The sequence below is a fragment of the Ischnura elegans genome, assembly GCF_921293095.1.
Source record: "Ischnura elegans chromosome 13 unlocalized genomic scaffold, ioIscEleg1.1 SUPER_13_unloc_3, whole genome shotgun sequence".
NCBI lineage: Eukaryota > Metazoa > Arthropoda > Insecta > Odonata > Coenagrionidae > Ischnura > Ischnura elegans.
This window is the reverse complement of record NW_025791659.1, coordinates 2,917,853-2,944,459: the sequence shown is the minus strand read 5'-3', so window position 1 is coordinate 2,944,459 and position 26,607 is coordinate 2,917,853. Positions and strand designations below refer to the sequence as shown.

The window sequence follows — 26,607 nt, the reverse complement described above, 5'->3', positions numbered from 1 at the left end:
ACCCTTTTTCCGAACTGATGGTGGCTGGGTGGAAAATAGCAAGTAGCCAATCAGAAGCGCTGGCCCTTCCACCTCTCCCTTCTCCTTCATTCCCTTCCCTTTTCCCCTCCATCCGGCCGACCGGCATTGCCAGCCTGGGGAATAACGGTACTTTTGGGGCCGGCTGAAAGTTCTCGGACGAACGCTGTGCGGTCTCCACGGATTCGATTTGGCAACACTGCGAGCTGGAGAGAGCGATCAGCACAGCACGGAATTCGGAGAGAGACTGCGGGCTCCTACACACTTTCTACTGTTGCTCTTCTGTAATTGGCTAGAAGAGTGGGTGGGTTTCGAGCACGCTCACGGTCAGGCGCCGTCCGTTCAGAAAAAAGGTATAGGTTTGGCCGAGTTCAAGCAACGGCGGAAAGGACGGCAACAAAATCTTAAGGAAAGGCTGCCAGTGGTAAGAAAATCTGGTCAAACGTTGAAAATGCTTTTCCCGCACTCACCATGCAGACTTTTCATAAACGTTCCCGCAGCCTAAGGGTTAATCGCAGTTTTGCCATGATGCAGATTCACTGCTTTGTAGAATATATATACCCGACACTACTCTCATGGAGACATGGCGAGAGTTGTGTGTGGAATCTGAATGCCTATGTTATATTCTGAAACTATATAGGTAATGTAGAAAAAGGATCATGGATGTCTACCACCTACAGTCCGGCCGCCGAGAGTTGTCCGTTGACAGCTACAAGTGGTAGGGGGCAAGGTTGCCTGGTAAGTAAGGGAATCGCCCACATCGCATGTAAATAAAAGGGTTCCGCGAAGAAAGCAGTTGGAAGGGACGATGAGTGTGAAGGGTCCAAAGGAAGAATCCTTTGTTTTGGAGATTCGCAGAAAGGGTTGTTTTGCTGGTTCAGGCTTATTTCAGTGCTCCATAAGAATGTGACAAAGTTGTATGACTAGGCAAGGGTGTGAGGTGCATTTAAGGGACAGCGATTGGTTGCAAACCATGTTCTCCGTAAAGTACCATCGGACAACTCTCGCCGGCTGGACTGTAGGTCCGGGTTCGAGACACATTTGCATGTAAAGATTTCGCGCACCCTGACTTACCTTGAGTAATAGCTTTCTCTCAACTACTTCGATGGCTGCTGAGTGGTCACCGCCTCCAGTTTCTTATGCAGCTTGTGTCCTGGGTTCAAGTCCCAAAGTAGACTAATTTTTTTTCTCTTTTACAATTTTAGAAGTCACTGTTACATCTCATCCCCATTGGTTTGATATAGTTTCTGGGCGATTTTTTTTATTTTCATAATAGTTGATGGATTTTAAATGGAAGTCTGAATCGTGAATTCCACACTACTTTCCCATGTTTTGTAAGCATAGTGCTTTTTATCAGCCCCAGAAAAATGTATTTGAAGGTCCTCAGTACTTAGGACTCCTGGGGTATGGGTTCCCTTAATTTAAAGAACTAAATTTTAGCATGTGAATGTAAACCTCATTTTGAGACTAGGAAAACATAACTTTTCTCAATTCCGAAAAATAACGGCCGGCCTATGCTTAAGTGTGCTGTGGTTTTGACAGTGGTAACGATTACATGTTGTTTTGTTTGCTCAGAGATTTATTTTGCTGACTCTGATGTGTCACTTTCCTAAAAGGTTGTCTTGTTTCAAAATTATGCCATTACTTTTTCCAGTAAGGGATTTACAAGTTGGGTAGTAGATAGATAGTACTTAGCAGGTTGGTAAAATTATGAATTCCTTAAGATTCTGTGTATTGCTGAACTTCCTACTAAAAATGGAATTTATATATGCTGTATTCATATTTGGAAATTCCTCATGCATTTTTAGAATATTGAGTTGATGATATCAAGCGATCTCTGCCTTTCTCTAGGGTTTTCTCAATGTGATAGGAAACACTAGAAGAAGGCCGAGTTGGAGCCATTACCTATGAACACTAATTCTTATATGGTATAGTAAGGAAGAAAATACATCAATGGCAGAATTTTTTCATGAGTATGACGTTACAATGTAGACATAATAATTTAAGGACTGCTTCCAAGTTAAAATAAATGGAAAAATAATAGTAATGAAAAATTTTTTATTTTGTAAATACTGTAGATTCCGTTTAATGGGTCCACCGGTTACTTGGGGCAGCCGCTTAATTGGGACAGATCTTGAAGAACAGAACCCAATAGAGGAATATCCCAGAGTATTCTCCGCTTAATTGGGACAGCATGCTGCTTTATTGGGCCATGAGCCGGCGACGTAGACTCTATACTCGCGACGAAATTAAATATTTTTGTTTTCAGAATATTATTTTTTTTTATTTTCCTCCTTTTATTTAGTCTTATTTTTCACAAATGTTCCTATTCTTGCCCTATTTTGAAATCTCTTGTTGTTATAATATCCGCAAAAGGATGGGACTTTTCTTTAATAGGACTTAGTAAAAGACATTCATTCAGCATCGCCCGACGCTGCGAAAAATATATTTTTAACTAAATTGTTATAATTCCTAAATATGATAATAAATTAACTAAACTCGCTGATTTATTAATCAAATTCATAGTTTAAAAAACTTATGTTGCATTATAAACATTCTTTAGTCTTCTTTCTACCATTTCAGAGTTTTTTATGCCCGTATACAAGAGAACTCGCCTAATTGGGGCAAAGTGCACAAGTCCCGATATGTCCCAATTAACCGGAATCTACGGTATAACATTTCTGAGGAATTCCAAATTTTGATATAACGTGGTTTATATATTAGTTTTGGTCAGTATTTTCAAAAAAGGTTCTGAATCCGCTGCTCATGCATTATTTGTATCTTCATGATTACTTCCAGTCTACATCAGACGAGGATGGGGAGCCAATTGAGAGTTTGACAATTGCCCATAAGTCTACTGCAGTGGCGTCTGGTGAGTACTCTTAACCCTTTCGAGACGGCGGAGTTTTTGTCTTAGCATGACTACTGTACTGAGCCCCAAGAGATTCTTCTTTCTCGTGGCCATTCTGATGCCGTAATCACAACCTTTAACGGAAAAATGATGCGTAAGGATGCTGGCAAAACAATCATTTGAATGCATTTTCTGTCAATCGCACAATTAACTAACATAAAGACTCATCACTTAAGCTCATATTAGATACTAAACAATAATGCCCAATGTCTAATATTTGACGAAAAGTCATTTCATTCTAATTGTAAAACGTGAATAACTGAGATATTTTACTCAGGAGAAAAGACTCAGAAAGCTTCTCTACAAGTATAACCTGCATGGGTAACAATGATTTACAAGGTTGATTATCACAACATTTAACTCTACAATGCACTCATTACACTGAACTAAATGCAATGGATTAGGTGGCCGATGTCCGATCATCCAATCATGTCCAAGCACCTCTAAGCCAATAATTAGTCACCTGTCCTAGGTTAACCCTTAATCGCTAAGAAGGGTCTCGCGGAACCTTTTTCGACCCCTCCCCACTGGGACTCTGCATTATCTGGGGTCCGAGAGTATTTGTGCTCCCTCCATTCCGGGTTTACAACCATACCTGCTGCATTGGTTCGCAGTCAACTTATGTATTGCTTATATGTATTTAGCACATGGATAATTGTTGCTTGCACGTAAATTGCAGACTTTGAATCGAATTCCTCATCTTTTTATGGGCATTGTCAAATTTTAAGTGAAGTTCTAAGTACAGTATTAACGCATTTAATGAAGCAACAATTTCCATGTTGATGTTTATACATAGCTCGAGATATAAGTTAATATTTATCGTATAATTTCGTTTATAAATTGTAAACAGCTCAAAAGACAAAGAATTCAATTCTTTATTTATATTGTTGAGAAACGAACGAATATTTATTTTAAAAACGGGATAAACTGGATAAGCAATGCATGACCCTTTTATAACCCCTCTTAGCGGTCCCTTACTGCTATGAGGGGTTATAAAAGACAAGGGGTCAGGGTACCTGCTCCCGAATTCCAAGGGTAAAGCCTAAACCCCACAGTGTTGGGTCCCGAAACAAAGACGTCGTACACCCGTGATGGTCATAAAGGGGTAGAGGTAGAAAACGTAAATATATGACTTTCGTTCTCATGGTCAGGAAAATCTCTGATGGAAATGTACGGCTTTCGTCTCCCGGGTCAAGAAACGTCCACACGTATATTTACGTCTTTAGTAGGGAAAACGTAAAGGGCTTGCAAATAACTCTGTACATAGAGGGATTAATGTTAATAATTGAATACGATGTATATGTTAATGCTTTTATTTGGCCAACTTTTACTGTGACTGGAGTACTGATTGAGAATAGGGTGGTTTCCTATTATTTTTTATTGCCTAAATCAAAAGATTATTACTCCTGGAGTACGTATTTCACGCTTTTAGATTTTTAAATGATTATATATTTTTTTCGCGATTAAATGAAAAGTGAAAATTTTCAAGCGCGCGAAAACGCGACGGCTCTCCGTGTGACGTATTTCCGGTTTCCGCTGCCGCCCTGTGAGGTGACCTTGAGGCGAGGCTTAGCCCTGATACGACGCAGGCTGCTAGCGGGTAGCTGAGTACCCTGCTGGCTGGTAGCGCTTGGCTTAAATAAGGATTATTAATACCTTATCAAATGAAGAAAACTTTCCGACCTTAGCCAGTTTTAATAAGTGATTATTAAGACATGTTTCCCTGAGCACTGCGCCTCATGCATGCAGTGGTAACCTCAGACGATGTATAACTCCTATCTTGTCGTATAGAAACTAGGTCCCTGTGACGTCACGTGGAGTGGCATCGCATGGGCGCCATTCTAGCTTTTTTCAAATGAGGATAAAAATGGACCATTACCATTTGTCTAAACCGGTATTTCTAAAACGAAATAATTTGTATATTATGAATACAGTAATGGTCGGTAGCGAATCGCAATCAATGCCTTTCGTTTTCTTTGATGAAGGAAACTACCCTATTTGACAGTGGACCATTAGCCCACAGTTGAAGCAATGGGCGAGTGATTTCAAGAGCTACAAATAGCTGTATGTGGATAAAGCTTAGGTCACTTTCAGATTGGACAGCATTTTGCCATTCATGGCATGGGCCGTGAAAATCAGGCTGCATTCACATGAGACGAATCTCTGGATTTCAGGGTGCCGTGCCATGAACGGTTCAAATGCCAATTGGATGGGGGAGTAATTTTTACTTACTTTATTTTGTACTCATCTGTATCATAAAAATCCTCTTAAAAATACAGAAAAATGTGATTAAATTTAGTAGCTTTCATAGTTGAGGGAAATGGCCCACATGGCATGCATATTTCTGGAGTAGTGGATTAAATCAAAGGTCTGTTAATCACTTAATTAATTAAGGATTAAAGGAAAAAACGGGAAGTGTCCGATATCAATGCAAAGTGAAATAGAAAAAATCTCAAATCCTTCTTCACGAAACTCTATTTGAGCGAGATAAAGGAAATTTCACGAATGTCATTTGGCAATTATAGGAATTTCTTGTCACCTGTTTTCCTGCTAGCAAAGTCAAATGAACTTTCCTTTTATTCGATTGTTCTCTAATAACTTTTCATTAAATACTGTGCGAGACTGAAACTCTTACTGAAAATTACAAATAAGGTATTACGTCATGTAAAAGTTTAAGTAAAGGAGTTCAACGGTAAAAGTCGAAGTTATGATCTGTACAAGTGTAAGCTCGATGGATGCGTTTAGAAACTAAAGTGTTAAGTTTGGGAAAATTAAAACTATATAAATTACACAATTATGGGACAGTAAACTATCTAATGCTCGTATAAATTGTAATTGAAGGTAATCATTACTTAAGAAGATATATCGTTATTTATTCATATCGATAATTGCAGCTTTATTCCATGCGATTGAACATAGCTGTTAGATAAAATCATTCGCCTTGACCGGGATTCAAACCCGGATTTCCGGTCGAGTGCTTTAGCCAGTTAAGCTACCGAGGCGTCATTCTTCCCTGTGGATATTTTCGGACACTACCGGACAAGGTGTTGTTGCTGGACTGCTGAGCATATGATGCCACAAGCAGTCCAAATCGTGCGCACGGCGCCACAGCCGGAGAGCAGGCCCAGGCATGGAACACAAAGAGGTGTTCGCTCGTGACTAATTTTAAAGTATACCGGGACTAGCCGCGGTGATAACTTTTTACGGGAGTCACCCGCAATGCACAATCGTGCGAAAGATCCACAGAGAAAAAATCATTCGCCTTGACCGGGATTCGAACCCGGATTTTTTCTCTGTGGATCTTTCGCACGATTGTGCATTGCGGGTGACTCCCATGTAAGTTATCACCGCGGCTAGTCCCGGTATACTTTAAAAATAGCTGTTAGATATTTTCAGAGTATTACCTGGTTAGTAATATGAGTATTTGGTTATATTTATGCCTTCGTGCCAATCTTGGTTTTCATTTCATGTCATTTGAATAGTTATGGGAGTGAAACTCATATGGAGAGTTAATATTAGGGCATTTAAAGAAAAAAATTTAAAGCTAAATAATCCACTTTGCCCTGGAGCAAGTGTCGCACTTTCAGTACTTAGGATGCGATATAACATATGACGAGGAAAAAGGTATTATAAATAAGGTTAACACATTTCAGAGAATATGTGGCACTATTAGAAGAACTCTAAAGAACAAAACAAGAAAAGAAACACAAATAAAATTTTACAAAGTGATGGCAGTCCCTACTGAACTCTACGGATCAGAATGTTGGGTACCAAGAAAGAAGGAATTAAGGCAGATAGAATCGTCTGAAATGAAATTTTTAAGATCAGTAAAAGGCTGCACAAGATTGGATAAAATAAGAAACACTCAAAATAAGAGATGAACCGAGTGTCCAAGCAGTCACTGACAAACTTAAAGACTACAAACATAGGTGGAAGGAACATTTACTTCGAATGCCAAATGAAAGAATTCCAAAACAAGCAATGGAATATCAACCATTTGGCAAGAGAAGTATAGGAAGACCAAGGAAAAGATGGTGAAGTGGAGCCGGAACAGGCTAAGTATCCTAATCCTTGAAGGAAGAAGAAGAAGATAATCCACTTTGCACAAATGAAGTTCTGATAAATACAATCATTCATTCGAAAACCGAAATAAGCTGTCGCCAGCGATATTATTGTTGATGCGGAGATTAAACATTATACTTTGTTTACTCGGACAACAATGGATCCGTGCTACGTATCATGTTCAACGACGCGTGGGTTTTACCAGTAATGATGTTTCGTAGCCACACTTCCGTACTTATTGAATTGAATTCCATTTTTGAGTTTAAACTGCATCTTACGAATCGAAATCTTCTACACTGGAGAGCACAGTCTTGCCAGTATCAAAAAGTTGTATTGTTGTTTCAAAGTCGCTTTCACTTCCACTGCATGGTCAAAATTGAACGCTTGCCTGAGCGTAGAGGTAGCATCAACGGAGAGTTCCACGCGTTCCGTGTGGCTTCATTGACTCTCGGTTCACTCTGCGAGATTCCTGAGCCCCAAGCATGCTTCCCTAACTCCTTCGCGGGAGTGCACGTAGGGTACCTCTCAGCACTGTTCACGCTTTCCAAATAGGGTAGTTTCCTTCATCAAAGAAAACGAAAGGCATTGGTGGCGATTTGTTACCCACCATTAGTGTGTTCATAATGTACAAATTATTTTGTTTTAGAAATCCCAATTTAGACGAATGGCAAGGGTCCATTTTATCCTCATTTGAAAAAGGCCAGATTGGCACCCATGCGATGCCACTCCACGTGACGTCACAGGGACCTAGTTTCTACATGAGAGGAAAGGAGTTTTACATCGTCTGAGGTTACCAATGCATGCATGAGGCTCAAAGCTCAGGGAAACATGTCTTAATAATCACCTATTAAAACTGCCTAAGGTCGGAAAGTTTTCTTCATTTGATAAGGTATTAATAAACCTTTTTTTACGCCAAGCGCTACCAGCCAGCAAGGTACTCAGCTACCTGCTAGCATCCTGCGTCGTATCAGCACTCAGAGCCTCACCTCAAGGTCACCTCACACGCTGACAGCTGGAACGAGAAATACGTCACACGGACTTTTCCCATCATTCCTACTTAGCCGTCGCATTTTCGCGCGCTTGAAAATTTTCACTTTTCATTTAATCGCAAAAAATAGATATCGTCATATAAAAATCTAAAAGCGTGAAATACGTACTCCAGGAGTAATAATCTTTCGTTTTAGGCAATAAAAAAATAATGGGAAACCACCCTATTGGTCGTTTTGCATTGTTGCTATGAAGTAATGCGTTACATAAATAAACAGTTATTCGGGACGGAACAACAATAGAGTGCACATTGCATTGAATTCAAAGTGTTATTTAACTCTTTTATTTTAATTAAGTGTTAAAAACTCCCCTAAGAACCGTTAAGTACATATTAGGAGAATGTATTCAAAACAGTACATATTTGCTTTCCTTGTGCAGTATGGCTTTCGACCTAATCTTTCCTTTGCCGAGATTCGCCATATTCATTAACCGCATAATTAGTTGTACACCTTGGCAGTGGTGTACTGCACCAGATCTGCATACAATAGTGTGCAAACTGCAGAAGAGGACAGGCATGGGGCTATTTCCCTCCCAGTAGGTGTCTTTGGGGAGGAAGACACAAAAAAGATTATGGTGCACCCTAGGAAAGAAGGGTCGATTCATTTCTCGTTGACCTTCTTCACGATTGCCGATGGTATTTATCCGTGAAATTAACCTCAACTTCAACATGTGATATTGTGTTTACTTAGTTCTCAATATTGGCTTTTATATGGAACGGCCAGTTTAATGCATATGATGAGATTTAAAAGTGACCAAAAGCCGAATGGAAAGGTGAAGTCGGCTAAGGGTTGGCGGTAAGGCCCCTAGCGGGGGTAAAAAGTCTTGTTGCTGATTGGCCACGTAATCGGCCGCCGCGAGGGAGCACCACGCCCTCCCCCCCACTATTTAAACACATAGTGTTATTTATCGAATTCCAGGATTTTCGATTTGATTTTTCTTGCTGGAAAATCAAATCGAAATACATCAAGTGGAATGTCCGTCATTGCTAAATGCGACCTCTATGGTAAGGATTATATCCTTATATTTTTATTAATCTTGCAGAAGAGGAAACTGAAATAAAACGATTTTAGTATGTCCCCATTTACTTTACATTGAAAATAATTGTCGACATAGAATGAAAATTATGGTTGCCATGTAGCCTTAAATATAACGAAAAAATTATATTACCAATCAGGTACTACCCTGAAAATTTCGGACAGTTACGGTCAATATCAAAGGAGATAATGAGACCTATCCATATAAATTCATATCAATATATCTTCATAAATAATCATTACTCATCAAAATAATTTACATGCATGTAATGTAAGTAAGTGTCTTAGCAAGTTTTCAAAACTTTTATCCCCGTAACTATGTAAATAAGTCTGAAGAAGGGCTATATCGAATGCACACTTGGATCGATAATAACGTCTACTCTAATTATTCGATCCACTTGATTTTACTTTTGTCTGATTCAGCACATTAGCAGTAGTATTGTATTTGACTTTCGTATTCCCACCTTGCTTAACAAAAAAGTTGTTATCGAATAAAGCGTATCCAAGGAGATTGGTATCGATATATCTCTCACATGAATCGACCTGGTGGAATGGCCATCATTGCAAAAGTTGACCTTTTTAAATATAGTTTTACCCTGAAAAATTCATTCCTCTAGCTTGAACGGTAGCAAAATTATTCAAGATTGTGTGCTCCACAAAATAATGGCAACAATGATTTTTGATGCGCAGGATATTTTTCGGAATTTTATCATGAATTAACCAAGAGGGTTACGGGAAAATCAGGGTAGATCGTGAGGGTACGAAGTGCCCTCAACGGTTTTTCCAGAAGATTCCAAATATTCGTATGCCAAAGACACAAGGCCGAAAGCCGAAACTGAATTTTCTTCATCTTAACAAGTGAAAATCGAAAATCGCTTATTCCTCGGAATTCTTTCGACTCATGAGTATTCCAAGATAGCGAAAAAATCAAACAAACATGTAGTATCTTGCGATTCAAGGAATTTGTCCTTCGATTATTGCAAGTTGGTCAAAAGAATTCCAAAGATTCCAAAGAAAAGCATATGAAATAAGTAAATTTATAAGCATAGGAAATTTTCAAAAAAGTCATAAAAAATACTTCTTATCAAAATATCGCAATGACAACTTTTGGAAATAAATTTTGAGTGTGCTGTGTGGGATCATTTGCTTGAAACTGGCGTAGAACATGCTATGGCGCAAAGTTCAGTACGATTCTTCTGCTCGAGAGAACGAAAATTCGCTAATATGTGTTGTAGAAATGCATTAATGGTTTAATAAAATGCCTTAAATCTGTTTATAGAAATGAAACTCCAAAGTGGATATTCTAATGAGCTTTAAAAATAATTATTCCATTTTCCGTTTCACTAAAACTGCATTTTTGGGGTCGTTTCAAAATGCGGCAAGTTTATCTTCACTACGTACCAGGAATCTGGTACGTACAATAAGATATTGAATTATAAGTTCAGTGCAAAATTTGTTTGTACTAGCGTGTTGTTGACGTAATAAAAGGTTTTCCTTTTATCTGAAAATAACATCTTTGAGAATTCTGGATCCGCCCTTAGAATTTTGCATTGCATGCAGGCGTGTTACTTTTGGTTGGGTGCCTGACTCACCATTTATGCTGCATTAAGTATTGAAATAGAAGTAGTTAAGTATGAGCGGTATCAACTGTTTGTTAACCCAGACATTGTATTTCTAGTGACGAATGCAGAAAAGGCTGCGGTATTGCTCAGCCATGTGGAGAATCTGCAGTCGAGGGACATGCATCCCATGGTATGGTCCTTAGGTGGTCCTACTCAACCTACTTTTTTGTACTTTAAATCATTTTAATTAAGTACGTGAAGTAGTACTTATGTTGCTTCAAATGTCATTCTTGCTTTTTACATTTCCTCTGTTTTCTATAGGCTCTTGATGCTATAATGATGCCATTGTTTTTGGTAAATTGTTCAGGGAAAACTTTAGACTTGCAATTGCCATGTGCTTTCTGTTGCCATAGAGATGCGAAACCATTTCATTCATCAACATTATTTATTTTTGATGGTATTATTAATATAGAGTTTTAATTATTGTAAGCATAGAACATGTAAGCTGTCCATTGTACAATGCCTATTAACACGTTGCATACCGGGGTATTTAAATTCCTAGGAACGCCGATTTGGAAACATGTGCCTATTAGGGCGTAATGCCTTTGGTTTAAACATGGTTAAAAAGCTAATGCTTATAATATAACTTAACCCAATCAAACGTTATGATGCATCAACTCATTATGAATAACGAATAACAACTGAAAACGTACTAACGAATACGTATGGTACGCTTTGAAATTGTTTAGGTTGACGCACCTAAATGACGAGAATCTTTGTCATTCGTCCGGAACGTTCGGGAAAAAAATAACGAGAATTCTCGTCATCTGTATGCAACGTGTTAATGTAATTTCATTATGCATAACATCTAGAAGTATGGAGCTATGACTACTTCCTAAGGTTGCTTCTGATTCTTCATTTCGATAGGTACCGGTGTACCATGGCTTCCATGTAATGATGAGGAAAATTGATAAAATAGAGTGCCTCTCTAGGGCAAAAAACAACCCTGGGAGATTGCAGCGGCTCCTGCTGGAGAAGATAAAGGGGAGGGAGTATATAAAAACACATTGCGCAAGGGGGCAAAGAGCAACAACAGGTGGACTTCCAGCGGCTGATGCAGATGTATTAAGTGCAGTGCAGTGTGAGTCGATGAAATTAATTCTTTTAATTGGATGCACTATACTTAATAGTTCTATTTTTTGGCTGTTTAGTTTAGATGGATACCTATGTGCAAAGATATCACAATCAATTTAGTGGCACAAGTTGTTTGACTTAAACTACGTATTGTAGCTAAATTAACCATCATTTCGTATAAAAACTGCAGTGAGTTTGCAAACTGCCATCTTGCCTAAACTGGCATCCTGCTATTTCTGATTATTCACATGCACCGTATTTGTCTGAAAATAGTGCCCCCTTTTTTCCAAAAATGCCTGTGGTAAGAGTAAAGGGGAGACCATATTCAAACCCATTTTTTTTTCTTTTTGCCTGGAACTCAAGCATCAAAATTAGGGGGGGACTATATTTGGAGAAATACGATGTTTGCCATTACCAACGTATTACTGCCTGAAACATTGATTTGTGTGCTGGTGTATTTTGAGACTTTGATTTGTGTTCTCACAAATTGGTCCTCCTGGTCCAGTGCTAAGTTAGAGGTTCATTGTTGCTGCTTTTTATAGGGTTGTAACTTTGCCCATTGTCACATGTTTTTGTAAGGAATCTAATGTATTTGTTGTAACTAATATATATATTTTTCTTAATGTATTACAGTGTACACAGAATCACTCTTCAAGGGACAAGAGGTGCCCTCAATCGAAAAGACATTTAACCAAATGTCAGGAAATATAAGGAAGCTAGACCGGTACCATGAAGGGAAGTACCGGTATGCCAGAAAGCAGAAGAAAAATAAGTATGTAGTTTTGCAGTCAGTAAAGAACCTTCTAGAATGGTGTTCAACATTATTGTCAAATGAAAGTTGGGTAATAATTCTTCGTAACTTGTTCCAGGAATGTTGGAGATGAAAATCTGAGGCAATTGCACGAGTATGGAGAAATGAGCTCTCCGCTTAGTGAAGCATTTGCATACACACACGGGAAAAACCATATTCTTGCAACGATTGTGAAAAGACTTTCTCAAGAAAGAGCCTCTTAGTGAGGCATTTGCGTAAGCACTTGGTGGAAAAACCATATTCATGCCAGGATTGTGAAAAGACTTTCTCGACGAAGACCCACTTACAAGGAAACATCGCCAAAGTGATGTTCAGCATCTGGATACTGATATTATTTTCTGAAACTGTATAGGTAAGGTAGAAAAAACATCACGGCTTTCTTCCACATAGGCCCAGGTTTGATAGATATTCGCTTGTTAAGACTTCACGCAACATGACATCCCTTGCGTAATCGTCGTGGTAAGGCAAAATTTGGAGTTTCGTTTAAAATCCATAAATTGATATTATATTTAAAAAATCGCGAAGTAACTAAATAAAACGAATGGGGATAAAATGTAACAGTGATTTCAAAAATTAGAAGAGAGAAAAACGCGGCCGTAGTTAAGAGGTAGCGATTGCTCAAGGGACATCATGCTGCGCAAAATATTTACAAGCGAATATCTCTCGAACCTGGGCCTATGTGGAAGAAAGCCTTGACACCTTTTCTACCTTACCTATAAAGTTTCAGATAACAACATCCGCATGCAGATCCCGAACATCACCTTGGCGATGCCTCCTTGTTGGTGACACATTTGCATACAAACACAGGGGAGAAGCCTTATTCATGCAATTAATGCAAAAAGTCTTTCTCTACAAAGGGCATTTTTGTTGGACGTGAACGTACGCACACCGGATAAGCCCTTATTTGTGTGACGAATTTTGGAAGTCTTTTTCAACCAAGAGCACAGACGAGTGTACAAAAACCCGAGAGGATCCTATGTTCTGCAACGTTTGCAGCAGGTATGTCACTCATTAGTGTGACATAGTTACACATTCTGATACTCACAGGAGTAATACCTTATAAATGTAACATTTTTTGTAAATATTTTGCTCCGCAATTCACCTTGACAGTCACAACTAACCAACAACGACTAACAAATTAGAGCAGCCATATTCATGCATAGTTTACATCAAGTCTGTCACTGCAAGGAATGGCCTTGACTACCTCATATGTACACATACGGTTGTGAAACATTATTCATGCTGAGTGCACTCAAAGTCCTCCTCCATGATTTCTAACCTCAACCGCCACATGCACAGAAAAGTGAGGAACACTATTATGTATTGTATGTTGTATGTTTTGACTCAAATAAGTCACCTTTGTGCACATGACCTGTTTGCTCATGGACGTTATAATTCGTCTTGATATACCTAATGTTCAAATTGAGCCACACGCAAATCTGTGCTGATGAATATTTTTCGTTTACAAAATGTTTTCATGATGAATATTGAAGAAGAGTGGTAGCAGAAAAGGACACATTCCCAGGCTATCAGATGGGATCAGAAAACCTGCATGCCAAGTTTTTACTGAAGACATGCCAATAATTATCAGTAAAAGGTGTCTTACTCTAAGTCCATTCATAATTTTCATGCCCTTTATGGTTCTCAATTTTTCTGAAATTAATCATTAATGCTTGCAGCATTCTTCCTTGAAATAAAATTGTTATACGTTTGTTGTAAATAATTATTATCTTTGGATAACAATTTAAGTGAGACTGAGTTGCCAATTAAATGAATGAAGTTTGTCATTTTGTTTTTCTTAAGTATTTTATTAATACTACAATATTTCCAATAAAATCTGCTTGAAGATCATTCAGAATAGTGCCCTCACCAAACACAAGTGTATACCATTGTTTTACGGCAGTAGAAAAAGGCGAACGAACGGCTCCAAAATACGCAGAGTATTTAAAAAAAAGGATCGAAGGCAGAATCAGGAGGGAATATCTTTACCGCAAATTAAAGGGTGATATGAAATCTTTCGTTGGCATGTGGTGTCAGGGCGGTGTCCTTTGCGAAGTGGAAAAGGTGGAATCTTGGCAAGACACCCATACACAAGGGAGGGAAACCTTTTAAATGCAACATTGCTGTTGGTCTTCTGCTGAGAGTTGTGATCTTTAGCATATCCCACTTACCCTAGCAGGTATTCCAGACCCTCAGACCCCCCAGTGTTAGTTGTGCCTAAAACCTTGATTCCTGGCTGCTCCCCTGGCGGTGCACATTGCATTCACTAATTATATTCATGTATGTATGTTTGAATGGGATTAAAGAAATGTCCATCATGCCCATTAATATCCAAAAATCAATAGAAAATTAACATCATTACAATATCCACACAATATTAATTTTAGATATTATGCTTTTTCAAAAAGCCAGCACATATCAATATCCTCACAATATCCATGCAATATTACTTTTAGATACCTATAATGCTTATTGGATATTGGTAACCATCGATGGATATTATATGGATATCCATTGCTACTAGGGATATTTCATCAGCTGGTATTTGGATATTTATTTTTACATCTTCTTTATTGTTATTTGTCAGTCTCACTCTTAAATATTTAAATTGGTAAGTCTTTTTATTTATAAAATATATTGCTGGTAATTAATTCTCTTGGCTCTCATTTGTGCTCATTTTCATGTAATCTCTTTTTCTTCATTCACCTTTAAACCTACTTTGTTTGTCCCTCTCAATATCACCATTGCTAGGTCTTTTATGTCTTCCTTATTTTCAGTAACTATTGCTACATCATCTGTAAGAGCGGGCAGATTAATCTTCTCTGGCAATGTGTGCAGTAAGTTCTTTTGCTTGGAGGAATGGCCTTCTTTCCCACATGCTCACAATCACAAGAGAGAAACCACATTCGTGCAAGGAGTGCGAAAAGTCTTTCTTGAAGAGGTGCCGCACTCGGTGACACTTTTTCGTACACACTCGGGAGAAGCCATGTTCGTGTAACAATTGTCGACAAAGGGCGCTTTCCATTCATTGGCACACGTCGATACAAGTCAACTTGCGTCGTGGATTTCGTGTTCCATTCGATGTGTGTCGCCGACTGTTGTGACACAAGTCAACAAACGGTAACGCTCAGGAATAGGAGAGTTATAAACAAATGACGCGAGTAGACACAAGTTGACGCGTGAGTCGCATGAATGGAAAGCACCCAAAGAGCCTCATAGTATGGACATACGTACACTCACCCAAGAGGGGCCTTATTTCTGCATCAAGTTTTTTACTCATCAGTGTCACCGAATAACACCTTTGTACACACGCACCGGACCCTGTAAACACAAGTAGCTGCAGCAGCGCTGCACAGGGGTTTCACAGCTGCAAGTTCGTTTCCGTTTCAATGGAGCGCGGTAACAGCGCTTGTGCAGCGCTCTTTCGCAACGCGCTGGCGAAACATGCAATTGCAGCGCATCAACAGCGCATGCGCAAAGCATGCCTGCAGCACGCTGCTAATGCGAGTTTGTGCAACAATCCTCCGCTACGCGATACGCGATTGTTTACCAGGGTGCTTGGGAAGTTTGCTGAGGCTATGGCGGCCAACGTCGTGGAACTGTTGATCGTCCTTTTTGAACACACGAAAATAAATTAAAGAACAGCCATAACAAGAAACTCAGTATAGTTATCTTTGTGCATAAATAGAGTCCTGTGTATTATGTTTTTATTTTTATCCCTCAACATATGCGTAAATAAGTGGTCCGGGGCATCATTTTCAAGACGGTTAACGTGAATATCATGAATTTTGTTAACTATAATTTGCAGTAGCAGAGGATGCGCATGGTCACGATGAAGTCATTTTCACGTCATGAGAAGAGGCGAACTAAATCTTGACGGCAACCTCGTCAACTGAACGTCATTTTGAACTTTTTTTCCGCTTGGGTTGTGGTTCAGGGGAAAAACAAATTCAAATATCCATCCGTTCGGCAAAACATCTCTCATAATTTGTCGCTTCTGTCAGACCTGGAAATATAGCGGGACTCAAGTCTTATTTTCTCAGTGTCCCTCTTAGAGATATCTATTCTCAATTGTTCAAGCAATATAAGCCTAGCACGCAGCCTCCGAGTCTCCAACGGCTCCCAGCCTAATTCGCTTAACATCTGAGTAACGCTGTTTGTACGCCCATAGCGGTTTTTGGCGAACCTCGCAGCCTTCCTTTATTTTGTTCAGTTCGTGGATTGTCTTTCTGCGCCGGATCCCTACGCTCGCAGCATATTCAAGGTGCGGTCGGACGAGTGCGAAATAGCAACTTTCTTTTACTTTCTCATCCGAAAATTTTCCCACAAGTCTTGACGAATCCCAATTTTTTCAGGGCTATGCAAAAATATTCCTTATATGTGTTCCCCACGTGAGGTTCGAAGTTATCGTAACTCCCAGGTACTTGATTTTGCCTGTTGCCTTTATGCTAATACCGCCCACAGCATAAACATGGTTAGAGTTGGACGAATTCCGCAAGAAATGTACCCATGTGCATTTGCTCGGAATAAGTTCGAGTCCCCACTCTTGGCTCCACAAATAATGAACGTTGTTGAAGTCAGATGATAGAATTTCATAGTCAGAGTGATCACTTATTTCGCGATAGATGACAACGTCGTCAGCAAATAAACGGATTTTTCTGCTTATGCGGGAGCAGAGATCATTAATGTATATCATGAACAACAGGGGGCCGATTAGGCTTCCTTGTGGAACACCTGATGTAACTTTTACAATAACAGAGCTAATTCCGTCAAGAACTACTTTTTGCTCACTATCACTGAGAAAGTCGCGTATCCAGTTTACAACTGTTCCGTTTAATCCACGTGAGTGTAATAAGGGAGTAACTGTTATGGGATTTGCCGCGCGAAGCCGCTTATTTACACTTGTGCTGCAGGAAAGCGAAGCCGCCTGAAAAGTCTTCCATGTTTTACCTGGGGTGGTTATTGCTGACAAAAAATTACGCGAACAAACGCAGGCATTCCGAACGCCAAGAATAATTCCCGCAACACACGTATACTTTCGTGTCATGCAGGGAAGCCGTATGAGTAGGATATAAGCAACGCGCTGTGAAGTTAAATCCAGCAAGTCCTCAACTTGTTTCACCTGACGAACTTTCAGAAATGCGAATGTTCCTGTCATATCGAAAATTTCAGAAGTGACCAAAAAGCCCAATGGGGTAATCCCAGGTCATGCAAATGGCAATGGCCACATTTAACCGCATTTGAAAAAGGCCAGATTGGCGCCCATGTGATGCCACTCCACGTGACGTCACAGGGACCTAGTTTCTATACGAGTAGGTAGGAGTTTTACATCGTCTGAGATTACCAATGCATGCATGAGGCACAGAGCTCTGGGAAATGTCTTAATAATCACCTATTAAAACTGCCTATCGTCAGAAAGTTTCCTTCGTTTCATAGACTATTAACAATCCTTATTTAAGGCAAGCGCTATCTGCTAGCAGGGTACTCTGCTACCAGCTAGCAGCCCGAATCGTATCAGCGCTCAAAGCCTTGTCCCAAGGTCAATTCACACAGTGACAGCAGGAACCAGAATGACATAACATGGCGTTTTCCCAGCATTCATACTTAGCCGTCCCGTTTTCGCGCTTGAAAATTTTCACTTTTCATTTAATCGCTAAAAATAGATATCACATGTATGGATTCTTTTCACTATTACTTCGCTACCCTTCTCTATGGAGCAAACGACTTAGGCTGTCGGTGTTCTCCTCCACACTTTCGGTAGCACCGTGAGAATGGAGATTTTGGAACCTTTACACCGCTGAAACCTACGCAATTAAAATGTGATTATTAAACATGGAGAACACAGCTATCGCTACGCGAATAAAATCATTTTAATCCTTCCAATGCATCTTGATTCATGATATATGAATTATTCATGTATGCTATGAATGTTTCAACATAGCTAAGCTTTGAAAGTCATTATATTGTTCATCTTAACAGTGTTAAACTTATGAAAATCGAATGACAAGATACACTCGTCATCGCCCGGTTTGGCGTCAAAGGTTCATGACGAGCTAGACTCGTCATTACAGAGTAAGGGGCTATCGAGGTAAATACATTGAAACAACTGTATGAGACCTCGTTACTTTTCATGTCTTAATCCTGTTTCACACGATCATTATATTCTTCATTTCCGAGTGGTTAATATTGAGATCACCAGAGTGATCACTCGCAAATGATCGTCGACAGCAATTGATTTTCGTGATCACCATTGCGATGAGCATTCCCATCACGTATTTCATCACTCGTCCTCTCCCTTTTTCCGACACTGAAACCGTCACTAAAACCCCATATCAGCCAAAAGGTAAGCATTCCCGTATAGAGCCACACCAACCCACCCACGGAGATAAAATGAACAGAGTATAGTGGCTCCCAGCCTTCGCTTTACGCCTATCTGTACTCCCGAAGCAGTTTTCTACTGATCATGCAGCTTTCCTTTGTAATGGTGCTTTGCCTAAGTGGAGTCACTCCATTTTGGGGAAACATCTTCGAACAACATTATTTAGAGACGTTAATTTCACTTCAGCCATCTCTCTCTCTGTACCTTCCTGAGACCCCATCAACTAAACCAACCGAGATTATATGCGCACTCGCAAAAGGCCACCTCCTTCACTTTGTTTAGCGATTACTTTTATTGCATTTAATAATATTTAGTTATAATAATAGCTTTTATAGCTCTCAGGGCTATGTAAAATACAGGACTATTGAAATACACTATAAATGCACATAGAAATTGAAACACTCCTCTGAAGGGATACCTCAAGGAATTCAGTAATGCTATTACAGATTACGGCTTACCTTACTATTACGAGATAAGTCTCGCCCTATAAAAAGTAAACGGTAAGAGCTGATTAAACTATTGTCTTTCTTGTAAGGAGAATCGTCAAAACAGCCTTTCTTGCACAATAGCCAATTTATGATTGGCAAAATGACAAGCACCCCAGGGGCCTAAGTCCGTAACTTGAATTCTCCTTTCTCCGGAGACTCTGTACTCTCCCGTAGTTTTCTCCCGACTGTAGTCCGTAACTTGGCGGAGAGAACATCAGTTCCTGGCCGCTACCGGAGAAAACTCTAATTCTCGGTATCGGACAGGAACGGCAGGTAGGTATGAAAAATATTGAATCCGAAGCCGGCGATACCGTGAAGAACCAATAGAAAAGCTTTGTTTCAAATAAAAAAACGAGAGGGAAATCAAACGATTCTCACCTGTAATAAGGGCTACTCGTTCATCATTAAAGTTAAACTTTCAAATAAAAGAAATTGATGCATCGAAATTATAATTGATAGTGGATAAATCGATTTAAATCCATCGCAGATATATTTGTTCATTAGTACACACAAAAGAGTATATTATACCATTGAAAAAGGAGAGACTAATGCGTAACACCAAAGCATTTTTATGTTTTAGATGTAGGTAATCTTGTATACAAACGGCCGCTGTATTCATTGATGATATATATGGCATATTTTTTTGCACTTCGGATGCTTACTTTCATTGGTGAATGCATGATGAGTATGGAAAAACATAACTATCAACGTCAGTATTACATGCATTTATCCTCGAAAAGCTGAAATACGCAATGTGGGAGTGGAAAAAGAAAATTGAAAAACTTTACTATGCAGAAAAAATCGTAAAGAAAATAACGTTAAGATAAATTTGTGATTGGTACATATTTATTCTTGCAAATACCTACGTGCCAGCAATTAGTAACATATGTTACAATCTCCCAAAATGTTATAGTTTAGGAAACACAACAACCTGCCTCACTACTTATAAAAATTTCAAAGACTGACAGCGTAGAATAGCGAAAACATGGGGAAAATGGTTTACTAGAGGTATATATAGAGAAAACAAAGCAAAATTACCCTTACTTGTACATATTTATTGCTCATCATATCACATATAGCACTACAACGCACACATTTCTATCTTTTTAATACTTATAATCATTATATTCGGAATCAACTGTTTCAATAAATATCTTGGCTCACAATAAATATAAAACACCATTATGTAACACTAATAAAACATGATAATCGGTTTTCCAATCACTTTGCACACACTAAAAGAATTTGCACTCCTTGAAGTTCGAAAGGATTCTTTACACCTCACTTCCTACTCATCACTAACGACTTAGAATCAGATTACGTTATTTCACATTAACATTGCGAAGACAATTAAATGAATAGGTTGAAACAAATTGCTAAACCAGTTATTGTAACACCAACAAACTTCGAATTTCACTATCACTCTCACCGTAACATGACCAAAACAAAAACAAACAACAACACAACGAAATGCGTGAAATGTAAACATTGCCAAAACCTCACATCTCACAACGGGAATTGGAAATAGATGCAATACGTAATAAAATCAAACAGAACTTAGAAGCGAACAAACGAATGAAAATTAACAGGCGTTCAATGTATCCCTAAAGTAAGACTAGTTCAAATATGAAACATATCCCCTTCGCAATACATAGTTAGATACCTTTCATCGTAATGTATACAGTTGATTCGTAGCCTAAATTATATACGTGCGAAATAATTTCGTCGAAGATGTTACATTCACAACACACTTCACTCTTTACTTCATCGTCTATGTGCAATCAATTCACTAAGGGGTACACTAAGGACACAAATTTTGTTCACTTATACTAGAGGCACAATGAAAGTTCACTGCACGTATTTCCTTGCAAATGCAGCCATACAAAAATTTCTATTCTTGTCACAAATTACACTACATAAGTTGCCTGCCTAACTTGAAGAATGCATTTTCGTGTTCTATTTTGTCACAAACACGTAAAAAACCATATTAGAATACAATTAGAACTGCAGTACGATCGCCCACAACGGTCCGCCATTGGTATTTTCCTCGTTTCTCCTATGGAGAAAATGAATCGCCGGGTCCCGGGCGGGTGACTCCCAAGCTCCCGTCCAGGGCGCGTCAGAGTCTCCAAATCGCGTTACGGACTTCAGTCGGGAGAAAGATACTCTCCAGGAGAGTCAGTTTCTCCGTTACTGGGAGAAAGTTTTCTCCGTTACCGTTACAGACTTCAGTTGGATGAAACTGGAGCTTCACGAGTCTCTTTTCTCCCAACTCGGGAGAAAACGAAGTTACAGACTTAGGCCCCAGAAGTATATTCATAAACTGTCGTGAGTGGACAGCACCTATCAGTTCGACTCTGAGCTGCCCACTTTACAAGAAATCATAGTGACCGCTATTACCCGCTGCACGCCATTACCGTCTCCCTCAATATTCACCAAAATTCAAAAACTAAAATTTAAAGTCAACTTTCATTAAAAGTAAACTTATAATTAGATTGTGATGAACAATATTTAACGATTAATTTTTATTGCTATTTCTTTAGACCGTTCATCTTCACTGTGATTGTGATTATGCTTATCTACTTCAAAGAGTTTTTGACGATCTCAGCTACCACTGGCCCGGGGATAAGAAGGATTGTTAGGGTAAAGTAGACATAGAAGGATTGGCTTAAGTGTTGATAGGCCACGTTACAGCCTGTCCATTTGTCCAGCACGTAGAGAAATGGCAACAGCATCAAAAGGCCAACCTTTTTTTGGAACAAAAACATATAAACAACAATAAGAGCTCTTATAATAAGTTTGCATATTCAAACTCATCTACATCACACGTCTATTTCATGGACGAGTGCTATTACACCTGGGTCAATATAGGTATTACTTTGGTTGAGTTACAAAAATTAAAAGCAAATTGAGTTTTCAACTTCCTTTTTTATGATCAATTTTAATTGCTGATTTTTGAAACCAAATCATCATAGCTATTATCAGCCACAGATCTGCTAGAGTTGCAGTAGGTTCTGGTGAATGCAAGATATATCCCAAATTTTCGTAGTTTACCTTCATTTCCCGGAGAGCTGCAGTGATGGGCAGATCCTTTTGCCAATTGCTGCTTCTAATGTTAACGGACACTTTTTTTCACAGATTTTAATTTTTTTGTACTTAGTATATGTTGAGTGTCCTTGCTTCCATGAGCCTAACCACTTTTGCATCTGTTATGAGCGGTTTCAGTGGTTGCAGGTATTGGACAGGGAATGCAGGTAGCCAGTAAGCAGTTTATCGTGTAAGGAGAAGACAGTTGAAAAAGCAGAGCCAAATGTGACCGGGGAATGTCAGAGGCTCCTCCAGTGCAATATTTTGTTACCGGAGAACAACTGGGTATCACAACTTTGCAATGAAGTCGAGTTTTCCATGTGCTGCCTTCATTGAATGTCAGGTGCAGGTCTAGGTGGATGTGCATTAGGCCGGCCCTTATTTTTCAGATTTGCGAAAAGTTATGTTTTCCTGGTCTCAAAATGATCCAAATGGTGTTCATATTCACGTGTTAAAATTTGGTTACTTTAAAATAACGGCAACCCGTGCCCCAAGGGCCCTAAGTACTAAGGACCCTCAATTGAGTTTTTTGGGGCCGAAAAAGCACTATTTCTATGTAAAACGTAAAAGTAAAGCCCTTTAGGGCCGATTTTCTGTTTGTTTTAACCTATCTCTAAGCGTTTAGGAGATATCGCCCGTCGTAATGCAATCTCCCCCCTAGGGCGCCACCCCGCACCGCTGAGGTATGTCCCGCACCACTTACTAGAGACTTCCCCTCAACCCCCTCCCCTCCCTCGGCAAAGACTTTGCTCCTGATGACAAGATTTACATGCTAGTGGTACAGTATTGAATAGGTTGTTCCTCTTGTGTCATGATTAATGTTGTTAAAGCCTATAATGTCAATTTTAACCCTTCAACGCCGTCCTATGTATTGGGTACCGACCTCTTAAGCCTTGATTTTTTGCCGCCAAACGGCCGCGAACCATTCCAGCAGGCTTTGTTCCAAAGTGCTTTTTATGTACAAAATATTATAAGCATGTGATAGAAATGTGTCTATGAATAATAAAGGAATGAAGGGAATGAGCAGGTCTTCCAGGGCCCCAACAGTAGATAGAAATATTCAAGGAGAAGAAAGGAGGTAGTAAGTTCACGGATGTAGATCACTGTGGCTAGATAGAGATAGTTCTTGTGTATAGTGTGCAAAGGATAGGAAGAGCTAAGTTTTTTAGGATGTAAGGAGAAAATTGGTGAAATAAATACTTTATCATGAACGTGACGTTCATTTTAAGAATAGACCAACAAGGAAAGGCATGTAATAAAGACTAAATCCAGGTATTGAACTGGTTGGAACAGAAAGTGAAGAAATACTCGGCTCGAATTTACCGACAGTGAGAGAAGTACTATGTGTTTTCTCTATCTCCTAATGGGTTCGAAATTTGTAAGACTTAGTGCGAGAAAAACCGTGAGAAATGCGTCTCATCCATAGTATAAAACTAGAATTCCTGTTTTTACGGAAAATAAGGCGATTGAAAAGTTAGAAAAATGACGCAAAGAATGGATGAACGTGCAACGGCATAAAGAGAACGCGAACTACGGTGGATATGAAGAGAAGTGAATCTTTCGTAACAAATCTTGATGATTTGCTTGACATTACAAGGAGCGGTACCATTGAATTTTTGACGCGCGAGGAGGAAAGTGCAGTTAATCTCTCGGATAAATGTGCTTGGGCTAAAGAAATAAAGTTCTTACGCAATTAAAGAGGAGAACGAAATGCAGTTATTGGTGGAATAGATTTCAATGTATTCAAGAAGAAATGAAAAGAAGTGGTTCTCCGCTCCTTTTGTTGCATTAGCTCCCATCAGTGACCCGTAGTTCCTACAAAGACTTGTTAATTACGAAAGTGTTAACCTAGACATAGCGAAAGCAGCACAAAAGAGGTTTTCAAATTACTTGTGGTACATGAGTGAGGAGTTGGTAGGCCTGTCCTTCTTTGACGGATCCATTTCTAGGTGTGAAAAAAACGTGATACGCCGTATGTGGTCTTGTGTAGGAAAATATGATCCACCGAAGAAGGCATTATATAAACGTATAGACATGACTAAGGTATCTATACCAAATTTTGTCACCACTAATTCGAGAAAGCTATTTAATGTATTGCAAATATGCATTTCATTCTTTGATGTGAACATACGAGAATGGGATGAACACAGAAGAACGATTTGCAAATTATTCGGGGTCATCAAGTGGGAAATGATTGTGCAGCGAGAGGAGTGAAACTAATTCAAGATTTTTGGGGAGTCACGTTGAAGGAAGAGAGCTTTCAAAATTTATTAGTAAGAGTGACTTTTCATCGCAATACAATCCTTACGTGCGGAAAGGCACTTTCATTGCCAAATGTAGGATGTCAGTGAAAAATTAGAAATACAATGAAAATCTATTTTATTTTGGTTAATGTACCGAAATTCATGGACAGAGTGAAAATAAATTGATCTCTTGGATTGGAAGTATTGTTATGGCAATTAAATTCTTTCTAAGGTAAGCACATTTCTTCAGAGGCTAGATCTTGACATCAGGAGCAAAGTCTTTGCCGAGGGAGGGGAGGGGGTTGAGGGGAAGTCTCTAGTAAGTGGTGCGGGACATACCTCAGCGGTGCAGGGTGGCGCCCTAGGGGGGAGATTGCATTACGACGGGCGATATCTCCTAAACGCTTAGAGATAGGTTAAAACAAACAGAAAATCGGCCCTAAAGGGCTTTACTTTTACGTTTTACATAGAAATAGTGCTTTTTCGGCCCCAAAAAACTCAATTGAGGGTCCTTAGTACTTAGGGCCCTTGGGGCACGGGTTGCCGTTATTTTAAAGTAACCAAATTTTAACACGTGAATATGAACACCATTTGGATCATTTTGAGACCAGGAAAACATAACTTTTCGCAAATCTGAAAAATAAGGGCCGGCCTAATGTGCATTGCATTGAAGCCATTGCCGGTGAAGGAACACTCGCGGAATATTTGGTTGAGAGCACAAAGATCTTTGCTGTTGAGTTTCTGTGAATAGCGGCGTATGGATCAGGCAGTGAAATCTCCAATCGTTGTTGCAATAGACACACCTATAGCCCTTTTTACCTGGATATGTGGATGTGGTAGCTGTATGGAGCAAGAAAAGGCCAACACAATGACACTGTCGTAAGCCTTCTCCTAGTCATCTCGGAAAAAATGACAGTTTCGCGGAACATGGATGTCCTTTTCCATAAATTACGTATTTTCATGAAAAAGTTTGAACATATACAATACAAAGTCAATCAATTTCAGCTCAAGTAAAACTTTCTCCCTTGAAACTTGACTGAAACTACCTTGAAACTCACTGCCTTCCTTCTATGCTGAAACTGCATTGAAATTGAAACAAAACCAGTGGAGTTTGGAAGAGGGATGGCAGTGCAATTAAGAACTCCAGCTACTCCAATGAAACTCCCTTGGCCGACTAAACTGAAACTCCCTTGGCTAGCTACACTGAAACTCCCTTGGCTAGCTACACTGAAACTCCCTTGGCTACAAACTAGACTGAAACTCCCTTGGCCAGCTAGACTGAAACCCCATTGGATAGCTAAACAAGTTTGAACATGCACAATAAAAAAATCAAACAATTTCAGTTTACATGGTTATGTCCAGCAACATGTAATAAAAATATTAATTAATAATTAGTTACAAAAGATGTAGGCCTTAAGTGAACAGAATACTATTAAAACAAAGCTCTTACTAGAAAATAAATTATCACTGTGGATCAAATTTCTTTTGAGGGATTCGAACGAAGGATAACTTGGTTAATTAAGCTGGTTCCAGAGCGCCCATGGAGGAGTAGAGGCAAGGATGAAACCACAATGTCATATATATATATGCGTGTAAAACCAGGTAGCAGCCATACCATCATGACTTGAGGAAACTGACACTTTTAATAAATTGCAAATACAATAATGTTTTTATTAAAATTTCAATTTTAATACATTTTTGTTAAATGGCATTTAATTTTACAATTTTATTATATGTCCAAAAATAATATTTTATAATATTCTAAGAAAATATTATACCTAGATGTATTCTATACTTAGGCAAAATCTAAAAAACAGTTTCTAATGCAGTT

General features: G+C 39.1%; 1 protein-coding gene across 1 annotated transcript in view; it reads left to right on the top strand.

Annotated features, from left to right (window-relative positions):
* The window catches only part of LOC124172915, a 29,429-nt gene extending 16,555 nt beyond the window's left edge, over window positions 1-12,874 (top strand). The window contains exons 7-11 of the mRNA XM_046552431.1: window positions 2,818-2,890; window positions 10,751-10,824; window positions 11,562-11,775; window positions 12,402-12,540; window positions 12,638-12,874. Of these exons, the coding sequence (XP_046408387.1) occupies window positions 2,818-2,890; window positions 10,751-10,824; window positions 11,562-11,775; window positions 12,402-12,540; window positions 12,638-12,782 (645 nt within the window). The 3' untranslated portion in view covers window positions 12,783-12,874. The remainder of the gene's footprint in view (window positions 1-2,817; window positions 2,891-10,750; window positions 10,825-11,561; window positions 11,776-12,401; window positions 12,541-12,637) is intronic.
* Window positions 12,875-26,607: the final 13,733 nt, after the last annotated feature.